The 18,523-nt window shown below is 36.9% G+C and overlaps 1 protein-coding gene across 1 annotated transcript; it reads right to left on the reverse strand.

Annotated features, from left to right (window-relative positions):
* Positions 1–16,928: 16,928 nt before the first annotated feature.
* On the reverse strand, positions 16,929–18,127 carry LOC147640744 (uncharacterized). The gene is made up of 2 exons (XM_086808957.1): positions 18,006–18,127; positions 16,929–17,435 (listed from the first exon to the last, which is right to left on the reverse strand). Exons 1-2 carry the CDS (start codon positions 18,092–18,094, stop codon positions 17,153–17,155), a joined length of 372 nt encoding a protein of 123 aa, XP_086665083.1. The 5' UTR covers positions 18,095–18,127; the 3' UTR covers positions 16,929–17,152.
* Between the last annotated feature and the right edge of the window lie 396 nt (positions 18,128–18,523).

The following is an 18,523-nucleotide window of genomic DNA, read 5'->3' on the forward strand; positions in this document are numbered from 1 at the left end:
TTGATATATAAACATTAATGATACGAGCTAGAGAGCTAGGTGGAGGTATTGTGGGTGGGGCTATAGTGCTGTGGCACTAATTGTGGGGAACTCCAAGCAAAGCCTTGCAAGCTTCATGTCTTCTTTGTCATCATTATTTATTATAGCCATGTGGACATGTAAAAAGCCTCTTCTCTCACTGTTTAGCTTTTTCGTTATGCGCCTTGGCTTCTCATGAAACTTGTTTCTTCCTTTTATCTTCCTTATTTTTTGTGTACTTAATCAAGTGGACGTCTTCAAGTTGTTCATAGGAGAGAGGTTTGTAGAAATTTCTAAGTTTACTCACAAATCCTTCCATTTGGACTCCAATGTTTCTAAGTGGATAGCACCTCCCAAAGTCATTTCATAGATCCTAAAAGGACTCATTCCTCTAAGATTGACTTTTCATTTGTTTTTCTTGAGGTTATAAATTAGGACCAAGTCCCCAACCTTGAACCTCTTGGTTTTGATGTTTGAATCAAACCATCTTTTAGCTACCCTCAAGGTTGGGAACATGAATTGTATGGGGAGAATTGCATCTAGTCCGAAGATCAAATTATAAAGGCTTAGTCCTTATTGATGTTTTGTAGGCCATTTGTTGATATGCCCATAATATTGATGAGAGATTTTGTTCTTAGTCTGTCTTGGAAGCTTCAACTATTTTCAAGAGCACTATACATAAAACTTTGTTTGTGCTCTCAAGTTTTCCATTTGTTTGTGGATAATATGGGGAAAACTTACGATAGATAATATGGAAAAGAATTATGGTGCCTCAGCTCATTTAGTTACATATGCCATAGCTACGATGATATATCATGCTTGCATGCTTTTTGTTGTGGGCTAAAGGATCTAACAAAATCCATTCCCCATTTAGCGATAGAAATGATTGGTTGTAAGGGCATCTTATCTCTTTGTTGGGATATAGCATTGGCACTCATCATCACATCTTTTGCCATATTCTAAGGCATCTCCAAAGATTCTTGATCACCCTAATCCAACCTAAAACCTTTCCAGTAGTGATTTCACTCCCATAGTGTCCTCCAGTATCGTGAGCTTGTTCAAGATGATCAATGTACTCATCCTCACACACATAGAGTCTTAAGATATCATCTCTTCCTTTGTATAAAGCTTCCTAGAGATAAGTGTGTAGGGGGCTACTATCTTGTGACTAGTTGTCTCTTCCATTTTAATGATATAGATTCCTCCAACGGGAATCCATGGCTAAAGAATTGAGCAATCTCATAGCTCCATCTTGGTACTAAGCTGATTTGGAATAGAGGAGCATCCTTAACTTTTGTTGGTGGTTCTCCACTCAAGGTTCTCAACATATGGTCATCTCTTACATGTGCTGACCCTTTTCTCACTGAGATAATAAAATCAAACTTGAGAAGAAGCAATAAGAAGAAGAAATAACCACTTGGTGATCCGCCCCATGGCACATGATTTGTTCACTAGATAGAGTAAGGCTTGATGGTCAACAAAAATACAAACTTTTTTACTAAAAGCCAAGGGCACCATTGACAAACCCTCTCTATGTGTGGCTATATAACTTTTTCATAGCATAAACCATTGACAAACCACCCTCTCTCTGTGTGCCTACATAGTTATTCTTTGGCTTGTTGAATTGTCTACAAGTATAGCAAACTAGGAAATCCATGTTCTCTTCTCTTGCATCCTATGGCATAAATTAATGCATCAATGTGCACATGGAAGGTAATATCCCACCTTAGTGCTCTTAGAATTAGAGCTAAGATCAGATCTTGCTTTATCTTATGGAATGCGTCCTTGAATTTATCTATCCATATGAAATATACTAACGGCATATAGAGGTCTAGTGATTTTGGCATACATAATATAAATCTTTTATAATACCCCATGTTTGGATAGCATTTGGGTTTTCAGGTCTCTTGAGTTCTGTAATAGCTTGGATCTTTCTTTCATTTGTTATCCTATTTTTAGACACTACACATGTCCTAAGATTCTACCATGCCTAACCATGAATTTACATGTCCTATTTTTAGACACTACACATGTCCTAAGATTCTACCATGCCTAACCATGAATTTACACTTTTGGACACCACATGTCCCAAGATTCTACCATGCCTAACCATGAATTTACACTTTTGTAGGTTCACACATAACCTCCTATAGTACATACTGACATCTCTTGCTGAACACAAAGGCCCACCAATTATGACGTCAATAGAGATCCAAACCTTTTTGGGCTCTTCCCTTAGTAGTGCTAGGTCAATTTGTTTTGGTGTCTTCAGGTCCATCATAAGATACCCCTATTTCATTTGGTCTCTCTTCCCATCCTCAATCTTGTTGTAATGTGAAGGGACTTATCTCTAATCCTTTTCTTGGTATCTATCATTGGAATTCACTTCTTGAGATTCTTCCTTGATTTATCCCTCATGTATAGCTTTATTTCATCTTCTCTCTCTAGACTTGGAAGTCCTTTTGGAATTGACTGAGGTTGAATCAACGGGATTTTGTTTCGCTAAAGTTTTTAGCAATTTCAAGATCTATTTTTTACCCTTTCTCAAGGAAGCTTCTTTGCTTTCAAAGAATTCTCTAGGGAGTGCATCATGTTCTTTTGACACCTCCTCATCATCTTTATCATCGTCTACTACCATCCTTGAGGCATAGCTTGGCATGAAGCTTACACAAAAGTATGAGTGGTATGACTGCATTTTCTAGGGGTTTTTTTCTTCATGGTTTTCAATCAATTCAATTCCTTTTGGTTCTATGAGTATGGAAGGTATGGTTCTGATAGAAACAACATCATTACCATCTTTGTCATAGAACTGAGTTTCCATGGTTCTAGGAGAGGTGTTCATTATTGCTAATAGATGAATCCAATTTTCCTCTTCTTTAGGGAAATAGAAGTTTCCTCATTATGCTTACAACTTTTACAGCTATTCTTATTCACATGACATAAGTTTAGGCTCTCGGAGCATGCTCTTGTATCAGACCCTAAGACATTGGTAGGCATCTTGGTCACATTTTTATAGGAATGGTTCTTTAGGTTCACCTTACGATACTAGATTCCGCCTCTTCCTCATCATGGATTAACATCGTTTGGTGCATAAAAGGGCTAACTTTGTAATTGGTGGGTCTTCCAAAGTCAACCATAGCAAATGTATGCTTATAGGCTAGGCCACATGACATTACTTCCACTTCTTTCAGGATTCCTATTGGTGTTCCTAAATTGCCATCGAGACGAGCTAATTTGAGGATAATATTTGAAGGTTTTAGGGGTTCTCTCTTCTCCCATCTTTACCACATGTTTTTGGAGGCTATTCTCACTCTTTCATCTCTATCTAGGATTGCAATCATGGTCATGCCCTCTAGTTTAATTGGTATGGTGGCATTGATATCATCACATTCGAAGTATTTACTCACTACACTAATAGGCATGTCTTTGTATACCTTTAGTGGGGTTTCCTTAGTTTCTTGGTCAGTCTCACTTGCTTCCCTTAACAGCTTAAGTTGATTCTTCCATTAGTGGAATTCATTCTTCTTTTGGTTTTCTTTTTAAGTATTTAGCCACATAGAGATAGTCACAAGGGTAGATAGGATTATTCTTTCATTACTCTCAAGGATCTCATTTCTTCTTTAAGTTATGGCCTTATTAAAGGCACATTGGCTATGGTCATTGAATCTTGTTCTGAGTTGATATATGAGGACATGGTCCTTAATGAAGAGTGTTTTTTTGACTATCATGGCACCCATGCCCATTCCGGCTCATTTTCCTCGGTGTTTTCTCCTATTATAGATTCTCTGAGCGCAAACTGCTTGTCGTGAATCTCTCACACCCACACCCATGCCCATTCTGCCTCATTTTTCTCAATGTTTTCTCCCATCATAGATTCTCTGAGCACAAATTTCTTGTCATGAATCTCTCATTCCCTCAATATATGGTCATGTATAGTAGTGCTCTGAGGTTTCCTATGTCCACTCCAAAGGCTCTTATAGGTTTCCTCTTTGGTTCTAAGATCTTTTAGCACCTCCTTGTTTTCCCATTATTGTTCTAAGTGGTATTTTGATTGTTGATATTTTTATGATCCCTAGTTTGAGACACATCCTTCATGAGATGCTTCTAGGACGGGCTCTAGAGGTCTCAATGTAGCAATCTTTTGTGTAAAAACAACATGATAAGTCCTACATGACTCTCTATTTCTAGTTGGGCATGCTCTACTGAGTTTTGTACTTCACTTAACCTCAAGATATTCTCTCTTGGGTAAGGGTGTTCTTGTGGCTTTTTGGGAAGGGGTTGCTTATATTTTGGTCTCACTTTATCGCATCCTTCCATAGCTTCCTTCATGATAGCTTTTTTGGCCATTTCTAGGAGCTCATCCATCCTATCCATCAAGATTGGTCCATTTACTTTCCATCCCTTGTTCCTCATCCAAATTGATTTGAATAGGAGGTTTCGAAACATCTTCAATCTCAATATATCTTGGATCATTCCTTGGATTAGTGGTTGTTTGTTCCTATCATCCCTATGGGATTGAGATGCTTTTTGTGAAATTTCCTTGAGTTCTTTTATTCTATCCATGAGGAATAGTTCATCGGGGTTTCCCACTCCTTGCTCTTCTTTTAAGGTAATTTGAGTGGAGGAATCTGGAATATCCTTAAACTGAAAATAACTTGGTAGGTCCCTAGAGTATTTCTCTTGGGTCCTATTTATCGCCTTATAACTTTGGGAAGTTCTTCGTTTGAGTGATTCTGTTGTAGGATCATTTGGCAGTGTTGGTACGTTTCGCTTCTTATGATCCCTACTTTTTTTTTTCTTTTTTTCCTTTAGGGGTTTTTCATATAGAGAAGAAGTTATGGATAAGGTTACTTAATCTTACAATTTCTTAGCTTGGGCCATTGTCACAAGCTTCAATGGGACTTCTTTCTCATCATCTTGAAGAAGACGTTGAACATGACACACTGACTATCCTTACCTCCATTGGTAGAGGTAACGATGTACTCTCATTGAGGGATTTAGATTTATTGGCTTAATAGGGGTAGTGGTTGGTAGCTCCATTGTTGTTCATCAGTGCTACTGCTTACATGATATCTCCTTGCTTTTGCTTGATGAAGATTCCTTGTTGCTTCCTTCATGCTTTATGTCGATGTCATGTGCTTCTTTGCATTGTTGAATGTTTCCTGGCTCTTGGTCTTTGCTCTTTGGATTGACTCTTGGTCTTTGCTCTTTGGCTTCCTGGCTCTTGGTCTTTGCTCTTTGGCTTAACTCTTGGCTCTTTGACTGCTTGTCCTTGTTGCTTGTCTTCATGTCCACCTTTTGGCATTGTCTTCTTCATTGTGCCTTTGGTGTAGACTTTGTCTTTAATTCCACTTGACACTTCTGTTTGGTGGTTTGATGCTTTGTATGTGAGTGCCATGATGCATATGTATATATGCATTCATGCTAATGAGGTTCTTTGCTTGTGTGTATGTCCCTTTCCCAAAAGACTTCTCAATGCTTAATTCCATGTATCTATTTTCCATTTGAGAAGGTCTTAACATAAGCTTTTTATTAAGTCTCTATCGCAGTGTCTAATCTTATACAAGTGACAGTGAAAATGCTTTTCGAGAATAACTCAATTGTCAATTGATGAAATTTGATGCTCGTACAAGGTTAACACAACCCAAATGTGTGAGTGATATGCTCAATTTTTGCTACTTACTATTAGTTAATTGATTAAGACTTAATGATTAGCAGGGCCAAAATTTGGAGGATTCAATTGAGCAACTTGAAGAAGTTTTTAATAGGGCTTTTTGCTACTTACTATTAGTTAATTGATTAAGACTTAATGATTAGCAGGGCCAAATTTGGAGGATTCAATTGAGCAAATTTGGAGGATTCAATTGAGCAACTTGAAGAAGTTTTTAGGCTTTTTGTATAGGGATGTTGCCCTTGATGAGGGAGAGATTCATAAGCAAGATCTTAAGCTCAAAGTGGGACAAAAAACACACATTTGTGATGAAATGGGTGATTGGTTTTTCGATGCTCCCGCCTTGTGTAGTTGATGGAATGCCTTGAGATTCAAGCTATGGGTAGCTTGTACCATGCTCAAAGCTCACCTAAGAGGGCTTGGCCCAATTTTATGTATGGTGGGAGAATAGAAGAAAAAACTACTCAGGAGAGCTGCATCGATTTTCGACTGTACAACGTGAATTTGGTAGAATGGTGTGGTGATAATGGGTGCTTAAGTGAGATTGACTTGTGGCTAAAAGGATTTGGATAATGGTGTTATGAATTGAGAGAATGAAGCTTAGCAAATCTTGACCATAAGAAGGATGTGAAGATAAGGTTGAGATCAGTGAGCTAATTAGTGCTAATGAGCATGAGTTAAGCTAATAATGGAGAGGCTCATGAGGAGAGGGGAAGATTTCATACCATGTTGAGAAACATGGGTACCATGTGCATGTGCATGTGCATGGCTATGGTGATTAGTACTAATCCTAGATTAATTTGGTGATTAAGCTAATCTAAAGTGGGTGACACCTACACATAAACATGGTGATTAACTGCTAAACTAATTAAGCAAGAGACTTATACATAATTAGTTTACAAGATTAAGACTTATGCATAATTAGGTTATAAGATTAAGACTTATTACTGATATAGAGGCTTAAGAGCTTGCTTCATATTTCATTGCTTGAAATGGTTCCCTTTTATATGAGGAGGTACACCTTTTATTTTGCACATCAATATGGGATAATTCCCTTTGCTCATGTGGCTTAATGCTAGACTTTTCTCTTCTACTCATTCTCACTCCCTACCTCTTCCTTGTGCTCAATGGCATGACATTTCTCAATAGATTCATGTGTGTGCAAGTCTATGTGAGGGTTAGATACCCCAAGAATGTCATAAATTTATGAAGTAACAGTAAAAGGTTGGAATTGTGTGATGAAACTCATACAAATTGTTGATATTCAGAATGAAATTCCTAAATTGATAATTGGGTCTTCAGATGGAAGTACTGCAATTGTATGGAATCCCTGACTTGCTTGAGGCCTAGACATGATGTATTTACCTTATAGTTCCAAGGGCCGTGACTACCCGTATATACCGAGGGTATAACTGTAGCTCTTTACTGGCAGTATATATGAGTAAATCTAAGATCTTGAAATTATAAGCAAAAATACTATCCAGATGATGAATTCGAATGTGGTTGATATGATTTTAAAATTTTGATCGAGAACTGATGAGTTGAATTGGATTCTGATTGAAAAATGATGATTCCTAAATTTTTGGTTGAAAAGCGATAAACTGAGCAAAACCACAATGAGGATGAATGGGATGAGTCCCTATGTTGATGTTCACTGAAATGACGTTAATGACTTCAGCAAATTACTATGAGATTAGTGGATTGTGCTGACAGATTGCTGTTGTTAACACTTGACCCAGTGGATCAAGTTAAGGGATGATAAATTAAAAATCAATTTTTTTTTAAAAATCCCCCATGGAGGACTGTTCAGATGGAAATTTCGGTCTAATAGACCATTATTATGTTAAAGATATGAATGATATGTTCTAAATGAATTGTTATCTGATAATGTGAGTATCTTTATCCCACAATTTTGTGAGGAACTGACCTATCTAAAGAACCCCAGAGTCCGATGAATCAAAAATCGGATTTGAATCATAAATAAAGGGACTTAACAAGATTTTTTCGTATTGTAGGAACATGGATTGAGGTTGTTGTGGCAGAAATGATAACCCCCAACTCGATGAGGAAGAGCTCGACTTGGATGTTTGTAAAACTCTTCATAGTTCGCATCCTGGACCTTTCAAGGGTGAAGGGGAAAACTTGGGTGAGGCTGTGGAGAAGTGGAACGAAGCAATGGAAGAGTACTTTGATGTCACTGGGTACAAAGAGAAGAGCAAAATGGCTCTTGCAAGGCTGAAGATAGTAGAAACAGCAAGAGTGGCATGGAGAAACCACTACAAGACAAACCGTCTGGATCAGAATACCCAGACATGATGGAATGATCTCAAAATTTACCTAAGGACGAGGTTCTGTCCTCCCGGCTTTTTGGAAACAAAGATGAACAAATTCTTAGAGCTTACCCAGGGGAGCAGAACTATTGAAGTATATCACCAAGCGTTCGCTCTCCTCCTCAATTACTCGCCACCGCTGAGTGAAGAACAACTGGCCAGGTTCATTCATGGACTGAACGAAACTTTGAATATTTTGGTGAAGAACGCCAAGCCAGTTTCCATGGCCAAAACAGTGCGGATGGCGAAGGATTTCTCCAAGACCTTTAATGTCAAGGTCCCACCAAAGCCACCACCATCACCTTTCAAAAGGTTTTTAGTTCCAGAAGGTGATTCCAACCGTCCACCGCCTAAGAGATATCAGGGTCAATCCCAGGATAGGGGAAGTTCCAGAATGGAAGAAATGTCCTTTTCCCGAAACTCAATCTCGTGGAATTCAAGTACAGAAGTTCCACCCTTGAATAAGGGAGTGAAATGCTATAACTGTCAAGGATTTGGACATCGTAGTATGGATTGTCCAACTCCTTTTGGATCAAGGTTTTCAGGGTAGGGAAATTAGGGATCAAGATTCCAGACTCCAGCTCCTTCCTTCCAGAGTAATCAGGTTTCTACCGCCAAATTCAGGGAAATCTCAGAGGTAGACCCTTTAACTAACCCGTAGTTTCAAACCAAAGTAATGCAAGATCTCTGCCTTAGAATAGGGGAAGTCAAAGAGAGTTGTTCCCAAATCGACCGTCCACTTTCAAGGCAGTAACGCTGGAAGTGATTGAAGAAGAAGCAGAAGATGAAAGAGATCATACTCCACCTGCGAACTCCACTTGCGAGATGAGGACATCTCGCGTTTTTTTAAAGTGGGGTAGGATGTAAGATTCCTCCCCCATCCCTTCAAGATGTCCAGTTTCTCCCCCTGTAATCAACCCCCCTTTTCAGAATAATAACAGATCTTGTTTCTACCTACTATTTTGACTTAGAGAGAGAAAATATTCTAGAGAGAGATTACTCAATTTTTAGATATTTCTGGATGGAAAAACTTATCAAAATAAATTCCCCCGAAACAGAAGTTCAAAAAGAATTTCACAAGGTGCATTAGAAATAAATTATAATCTGTTCAAAAGGCCTTAGCCTAAGGGTCTAGATTTTTTGAAAATTTTAGATTAAGGTTCTGAGGGGCCAATTAGATTAATCCAAATGTAGGGAGGAGATAAATTGAAGAAATAAAGAAAATCCTCCCAAAAATGAGTAAATACTCACATAAGATGAAGAGTTGACTAAGGACAAGGTTATTAGTTAAAAAAAGAAGAGATATTTAGAGGAAATGATGCATTTTTGACACCTCAGTGTGGGAGAAATCCCTCATGAAGGAGATGTCTATTTTACATGTGTGGTGGAGCTTTAAATTCTCAAATAATGAGATATTTCATCTCTCCTCTCTCAGAACCAAAAAGTAAGCTAAACTGTAAAAAGTGACCAAACTGATCTGGAAAATTCTAGAATCAATTTGCTTGGTTAGAGGCTCACTTTTTCCCATAAATAGAAGCCTCCCCCTTTGTAAAAGTTTAATAGTGTTTTATGCACTGTTACTCTACTCCTCCCCAGAGCCAAAAACATTGAATTCATTGATAATTCACTTGTTTTTGACTATTTTCTCTACAAAGAATTGGTGGCCACTCTCGATCCAAGCAAGAGTAGAACCCTCAATCCATTAAGCCAAAGGATAGCTCACAAAATCCATGTAAGTTAGATATTCTACTTTTTTCTAATTCTATTCTATGGTTTATGATTTCTTGCTTCTTTTAAATTAAAATTGGATGTTATGCCTTGATGGAAAGGCTTCCCCCTCCTCTTCATTGAATTCAGCCCTTCTTTATCCAAGATGTGTAATCAATTAAATAGAGTTAAACTTTTCGTATTGTTCGCTCTTTAAAAAACAAGAATTGATTAGATTAGAGTGCTAAATTCATCTTGGGTTAAATTCTAAGAAGAATTAGAATGCAAAAATTGAAAAACGGTCGGCCATACAAAGGAGGTTATGGCAAAATTTTCTTAAATTTTGTAGAAATAAGTTTTATCTTTATGTTATTCAAAAAGAGTAATCCCCTTCGTTTGTGTATTCTAAAAGTGTTATTTTCATTCTATGGATAGAAAAATGCATATTAGATATTTTTATTATAAAAGTGTAATTTTCATTAGATTCAAATTCTATGCATAGAAAGATGCATATTGGATATTTTTTTATTATAAAAGTGTGATTTTCATTAGATTTAAATTCTATGCATAAAAAGATGCATATTGGATATTTTTTTATTATAAAAGTGTGATTTTCATTAGATTTAAATTCTATGCATGGAAAGATGCATAATTGGATATTTTTTTATTATAAAAGTGTGATTTTCATTAGATTTAAATTCTAAGCATAGAAAGATGCATAAAGAAATTCTAAGCATAGAAAGATGCATAAAGAAATTTGTTTTTATTTCAAAAGAGTTATTCTCATTTTATGCATAGAAAGATGCATAAAGGAATTCGTTTTTATTTCAAAAGAGTTATTCTCATTCATTTTCATTTTATGCATAGAAAGATGCATAAAGGAATTCGTTTTTATTTCAAAAGAGTTATTCTCATTAATTTTGATTTTATGCATAGAAAGATGCATAAAGGAATTCGTTTTTATTTCAAAAGAGTTATTCTCATTAATTTTGATTTTATGCATAGAAAGATGCAGAAAGGAATTCGTTTTTATTTCGAAAGTGTTATTTTCCTTAAAATTGAATTATGCATAAATAGATGTATAAAAGGATTTTTATAAAAGTGTTATTCCCACTGAAGTTGATTTTTATAAAAGAATGAATGGATAGATAGATGTGGTGTGAATCAGATAAATGTGAATGAATGGATGGATAGATGTGATGTGAATGAATGGATAGATAGGTGTGATGTGAATCAGATAAATGTGAATGAATGGATGGATGGATGTGGATGTATGTGAAAGAATGGATGTGGATGAGGGTGCCCAAAATGGATTTCCTAGCTCTATGTATACCTAGGCTCATTCCTATACCGGCCGCCCATTTAACAATTAGGGTGTCTAAAATGGATTTCCTAGCTCTATGTATACATAGGCTCATTACACAAGTTGTAAGCTCAATTGTGAGATCCCTGTCCCCACCGCGCAATGAATTCAGGGGTGCTAGTAGTGAAAGTAGCACTTCTTGCACGGGCCAGGGTCCCACACTCGGGGCCTCACCCACGGATATCCGGACAAGAGACTAATCCGTTGGTTCTTTCGAAACCAAGCCCGAAAAAAACTTCCCTTGCCTGGAAAGCACAGGCGATTCCTCCGAGATAACTTTTCTCTAACGTAGGCAAAAGCCTTAACTAACTGAGCTGATCTGATCGAACCCATAAGTCCCATAGTCAGATCAAGGGAAAGATTGCACTTGGATCATAGAGACCAATGCTTTTTTCCTCATTGAGAGACACAGCTGTTGACTCTGTTCCATAGAACAATTTTTATCCAGGATTTACTTCATCTATCGTACCAACAGAAATTTAGTCTCATTTTAGGAATCCATCAGTCCAGCCTAACCCCATCCAGAGTCCCATGGGTTAGCCAACTGCCCATCCACTATAGTGATGGGATCCAATTAGGAATTTGGTTAGGTTTTGTCCCGGGTACCAGGGAAAAGAGTTCCCAGGCCCCCTAGCCGGATATTCATGCAAACTTAAAGCTAGTCACACCACTTACACACCCAATATGAAATTGTCTTTTTCACAGAATCAGCTATCATTCAAAATAATCATTTAATGAAACCATTGTGTCATTGATCATAATCCTCGAAATCTCCAGTTAAATCCTTTTTTTCAATTATTCCTTCATCAGTGTACCTATGGCATCATTGGCAACCAGAACGCTCATCACCTGTCCACACAGGGGCCTTTTCGATAGTTCCTAGCTCATAGTAAACGGCAATATATTCACATATCAAAATGGAATCTCCGTTGAAGATCAGTAAGATCAACCAACGGATCCATATAAAAGAGCCATGGACTCATCTATTGTTGAGGACCAGCAAGGAATGAATGGATGGATAGATGTGATGTGAATCAGATAAACGTGAATGAATGGATGGATAGATGTGATGTGGATGTATGTGAAGAATGGATGTGGATGTATGTGAAAGAATGGATGTGGATGTGGATGTATGTGAAGAATGGATGTGGATGTATGTGAAGAATGAATGGATGGATAGATGTGATATGAATCAGATAAATGTGAATGAATGGATGGATAGATGTGATGTGAATCAGATAAATGTGAATGAATGGATGGATAGATGTGATGTGAATCGGATAAATGTGAATGAATGGATGGATAGATGTGATGTGGATGCATGTGAATATATGTGAAAGAATGGATGTGGATGTGGATGTATGTGAAGAATGGAAGTGGATGTATGTGAAAGAATGGATGTGGACATTTGTATGTGAAAGGATGGATGTGGATGTATGTGAAAGAATAGATATGGATGTGTATGTGATAAGTATGGATGTGGATGTATGTGGAAGAATATATGTGGATGTGAATGTGATGGATATGAACGAGAATTGAGGCGATGAGATGTGATATAGATTGGAAAGATATGAATGATAAGGGATGTGAATGAATGTGATGGCATGAGAATCGAGATGAGAATGAATGATATGGGATGTGAATGAATGTGATAGCACATGTGAATCAGGATGTGAATGAATGATAAGGGATGTGAATGAATGTGATAGCCTGTGAATCGAGATGTAAATGAATGATAAGGGATGTGAATGAATGTGATGGCATGTGAATCGGGATGAGAATGAATGTTATGTGATGTGAATCGGGATGTGAATGAATGAGATGTGATGTGAAATGGATGTGATAAGATGCGATGTAAACTGGATGGATGTTAATGAATGCGATGTGATGAGATGTAATGGGTAAATACGAGTGGATAAGATGTATGGGTAAATACGAGTGGATGAGATGTATGGGTAAATACGAGTGGATGAGATCTGATGAGGTTAATGGTGAGCTTCCAGTATGGTGGATGAGGGACCAAGGAAGCGGCCTATGAGTGAAGCGCTAGGTGACCTGTGAAGGATCCTAGAGGGTGCTGACCATACGGTGCTCGGGCTCTGGGTCGCCGAAGATACCTACAAGTACATCGGGGAAGATATTGGAACAAGGAGTAAGAGTTGTTTTCTGAATTCGGGAATGGATCTGGTTGATTGACCTTGCTGGTCCTCAACAACGGATGAGTCCATGGCTCTTTTATATGGATCCGTTGGTTGATCTTGCTGATCTTCAACAGAGATTCCATTTTGATATGTGAATATATTGCCAGTTACTACTATGAGCTAGGAACTATCGAAAAGGCCCTTGTGTGGATAGGTGGTGAGGGTCTGGTTGCCAATGATGCCTTAGGTACACCGATGAAAGAATGATTGGAAAGAAGGATTTAACTGGAGATTTTGAGGATTATGATCAGTGACACAATGGTTTCATTAAATGATTGTTTTGAAAGATAGTTGATTCTATGAAAAAGGCAATGAGTTTTTGATTAACACATCATTCCTATAATAAGAATCACTCGATCCATTGTTTATAGTGAAATTCCCTCAGTTTATGTAATTTATTTTTTATTGACATTTTCCAAAACATATTTTGTTGTTTCAGTGGCACTGGTAATAGTGCTGCTATATTATTATTCATACTAGTGCAATTATTAATGTTTAAATCGTTGGTCGATAGTGATGGTATACTCACGCCCATTAAAATGCATAAAAGGTGTGATAGAAAAGCACCCAAAAAGTGGACGTCCTATGGTAGTGCATATTATGTAATGCTAAGCATGATAATAACAAAGTTGTTCTCCTATTGTAGTGCATGTGTTGTGTAGTACAAAATAATGATATACATCTCCTTAACACAATATAAAATGATAATGATTAAATGTAATCCAAAATCACTACCCATTCTTTATGGAAATATTTTTTGACTATATGTCCCTTCTTCCATCCTTTACATCCTAGAGATGTCCTAGATCTATGCTATAAAAATAATCACCCTTAGTCTTGGTACACAAGTACACAATTTTATCTTTATATCTCAAAAATTAAAGAGAGAGAGAGAGAGAGAGCGAGAGAGAGAGAGAGAGAGAGAGAGAGAGAGAGAGAGAGAGAGAGAGAGAGAGGGTTTTTCTCATATTCAATCACTTGAGGAGGAGGGCATGACACATGAATGCTTCGTAGGAGCACACATGTTGCTACAAATAGGACTTCTTACTTAGTTCAAATTATACTAGTTTAACTTCTATTAAAAAAACCACTTATGTCAAACTTTACGTATGAGATAGCATGATATTGAGTTGGTTCCTAGACCACTCATGTCAAACTTTACATATGAGATAGCATGATATTGAGTTGGTTCCTAGACCTTTATGATTATAAAAGCAATAAAAATTATTACATCATCATGCATAATGGTGGAGCTAACAAGAATGAAGCATTAGAAAACCTGTCGCAAAAAGAAGTACACAGATAATTTTGAGATTTAGGGCTTAAAAAAGCGATACTCTTTTCAGAACTATTGCACGATGGCATAACTTCTACTATTCAAAAAAAGGGCTAATAGTACCTTTAAAAAAATAAGAAATCTTTCAACTATGAAAACATTAGAAATAATACTTAAGATGTTGGTAAAATGATGGCCAAGTGTTAGGCTTTAAATTGAAGAGTATCACAAAACTATGCAAGCCTATAAGCATTAGGAAACAAGGACAACAATACAATTTGGAAATGTTAAATTATATTTGACACATTGTCCAAGTACCTAATTAATATCACAAAACTAGGCAAGCATATAAGCATTAGAAAACAAGGCCGACAACCATCAAACTTGGAAATGTTAAATTATATCATGCCACATGGTCTAAGTACCTAATTAATATCATTTTTATATGTCCACAATGGGTTTCATTTAGTAGTGAGGAGTGAGGGATCCCATGATCAAGACATTGGATGAAATAGCTTCTAGCCTATGGCCATGGTGCAACCATATCCGAATAAAAAATCATTTTTAGATGTGGATTCATGCCCACTTTTTGGAAAAATAAAGAAAAAACATTTTCACAAATGGATTTGTGCTCAAATTTTGGTAAAGTAAATGAAGTTATAAAAATGATTAAAATAAACTATATCAAATTTAATTTTTGGGATCTAAATATGTGGTGGAAGGAGCATGGAAGAAATAAATGTATTTACTGGTGGCTTGAGCCGCGTGTTTTGAGATTAAGTTCAGTGCTTAATTTTTCTTTATAGATTCATATTATCATCACCACTTTTTCATGTTAATGCATTCTAATCAAAAGCACATCACATTTGGTTTACATCAAAATATTTTTGTTTTAATATATAAATTGATCTATATGCATGGGAACTTTCTATAAATTTGTTGTGAATCTAAACTATTTTTAATTCACTTACCTAGCCCCCTCTATACAATCACTAGAATAATACACAAGGTTAATATTAGGGTCTAAACTATTAATAAAGAGGCATCTATTTGATTAAATTATGTATGACACCTTGCATTTAGTGTTCTTTGTAATGTATATGGTTGGTTAATGTAGTCATGTTTATGGCCGTGGTGCAATCGTATATGAATAAAAAATAATTTTTGGATGTGGATTTATGCTCACTTTTTGGGAAAATAAAGAAAAATCATTTTCACAAATGGATTTGTGCTCAAATTTTGGTAAAGTAAATGAAGTTATAAAAATTATTAAAAAACTATGTTAGATTTATTTTTTGTGATCCAAATATGTGGTAGAAGGAGTGTGGAAGAAATAAATGTATTTACCAGCTTGAGGCATGTGTTTTGAGATGAAGTCAGTGCTTAATTTTTCTCTATAGATTTCTATTGTCATCACCACTTTTTCATGTTAATACATTCTAATCAAAAGCACATCACATTTGGTTTACATCGAAATATTTTTGTATTATTATTAATATATAAATTGTTCTATATGCAAGGGAACTTTCTACAAATTCGTTGTGAATCTAAACTATTTTTAATTCACTTACTTAGCCCACTAGAATAATAGACAAGGTCAATATTAGTGTCTAAACTATTAATAAAGAGGCATCTTTTGGCTTAAATTATGTATGACATCTTGCATGTAGTGTCCTTTGTAATACCATATGGGCAACAAACAACATGCTTTCACTTATTAGTGTCTAAACTATTAATAAAGATGCATCTTTTGGCTTAAATTATGTATGACACCTTGCATGTAGTGTCCTTTGTAATACCATATGGGCAACAAACAACATGCTTTCACTTTAAATATCCATTGTGCATTGAGTTTTGATAAAGTGTCTATTTTTTCATGAGTTTCTTCTTGGTGTGTTTATTTTGCTTATGTCTATGTCATATATCATTGGGTTCCAAACGTTTAAGTCACAAAGGCGATTTTTCAAGTGAAGCTTTTTGATAGATTTCTTTGAAATCACACTTTTTCTTCTTCTTAATCACCAGCTTAAGTAAGTGTCATGCTTTCTAAAGCATGGCCTTGTCCTCTATTCCTTTGAGCCCTTCTTATTTTTATCTTTTGACTTTTTGTTTGATGTTTTCTTGTTGGTCGTGTTTATCGCTTCGTGTCTAGAAATTGTATTAGGGGCTTTACACATCTATATATGTAAATCCTCATCCATGAGCTTGGACGGGGGAAATCACCCCCATTTCAGAGAACCCTCCTCCCCTTTTCCAAGAAAAAAAGAGAGGAAAGGGGGTGGGGGGGGAGATAATATGTAAAAGGCCTTAGCTTCACTCAGAGTAGGAAGTGTGTCTGGGTTTTAAACTAAACACTCTTGACATGATGATTATGCACCAAGATCCAAGTTATACACAAAAAAAAAGGTTTTAAACTAAACACTCTTGAGATGATGATTATGGCACCAAGATCCAAGCTATACACATGGAGTACATATGAAGGTCTTGTAGTGTTATGGAGCCACTTAATTTATAGAGGGCGTTCACATGTAGAAGGGAAATACTGATCTAGGATAAAGTTCTATGAAAATATGTAGGTTATGAAGCTCAGGCTTCTTCAGATCGCAGCCAGATCTGTTGGTCAAAGCAGTTAAGGTGGGTTTCATGATGTTCTTGGCCCTCCGGTGACCACACACCTGTCATTGGATCGGGCGTCCACCAAGGGCAGCTGTAGTCCTTCACCATTAAGTAATTAGCACCAATCCGGCTCTTAATCACCAGTCCAGCCTCGTGATTAGAGCACTCGTCAGCTGCTAACCCTAACGCAGAGTTACCGTTCGCTGCCTCTAGTTCCGCAGTCGCGTGCTTTGATATTCCCGCTGATTTCAACCTGCGCATGCACGAATCACAATAAGTTTAGCATCACGCAATCGATCGACAACGATAATCATGAGTTAACTACCTGGTTGACGAACTAATTATCGATTGACATCAATAAAGCTTTAGATAATCATGAGTTAACCGGTTGACGAATGTAAATGCCAGCGGCGGTAACACCGACTACTAACACTAATTATCGACGGTAACACCGGTTGACGAACGTAAATGCCAGCGGCGGTAACACCGACTACTAATTATCGACGGGATCATTATTAACATCGATCGAAGACTTAGATGGGATGCTTAATTGGGTCACCATGAACGTGAATCGAAGCTGCAAGAGAGTGGAGATCAGAGCTTAATCTTTGAGAACTAATTAGATGCCATCTAAAGCTTTAGATAATCAGGTGGTAACGACCTGGTTGACGAACTTAAATGCGGCGGAAACACAGTCGACTAACACTAATTATTATCAACATCGATCGGAGATTTAGATGGGGTGCTTAATTAGGTCACCATGGACGTTAATCGAAGCTGCAAGGGAGTGGAGATCAGATCTAAGTAATCTTTGAGAACCTACCAGCAAGAGGCGGCGCTTTTGGGGCGACGTTTAATCAAGGCTGGGTTACATAAGCTACCTTGGGAGGAGAAGAAAACTCGAATTGCCATATAATACTGGGCTTTGTAAAAGCAAAGGTGAGCGTAACCCAACACATATTTCCCTGCATGCAATGCCTTTATATAACCACGGGCCACTTTGAGACCTTAGGTCCCACAACGCATATATTCCTTACACACATCATGATCTCTAAATGTGTACTAGAAAAAAAAAATCACCCATATATATGCTTTGTTTGAAATGACATTTTGCTATGTTATTAAGTGACCAAGAGTTTAATCCTAACTCACCATTTTATCACTAATTGCACAGCAAAAATGAGTTGCATTGCCCTTTCTGTTTAGTATACAATGCACTCCTGTTGTATAGCTTGCCTGATCATTGTACCCTTAAGTAATTTAAATGGTACTCTTCAAGTAAATCAATAGTACATTGCTTGTTTAATATTAATCGAGCATTTTATCACATTAATTACTAAC

The sequence above is a fragment of the Cibotium barometz genome, chromosome 2 (genome assembly GCF_041138505.1).
Source record: "Cibotium barometz isolate CiBa-2024 chromosome 2, ASM4113850v1, whole genome shotgun sequence".
Classification (NCBI taxonomy): Eukaryota; Viridiplantae; Streptophyta; class Polypodiopsida; order Cyatheales; family Cibotiaceae; genus Cibotium; species Cibotium barometz.

Coding starts and splice junctions, on each gene's coding strand:
- LOC147640744 (XM_086808957.1), bottom strand. CDS start 18,094: ATGGCAATTCGAGTTTTCTTCTCCTCCCAAGGTAGCTTATGTAACCCA. Junction 17,436..18,005: donor AAAAGCGCCGCCTCTTGCTG/GTAGGTTCTCAA, acceptor GTGCATGCGCAG/GTTGAAATCAGCGGGAATAT.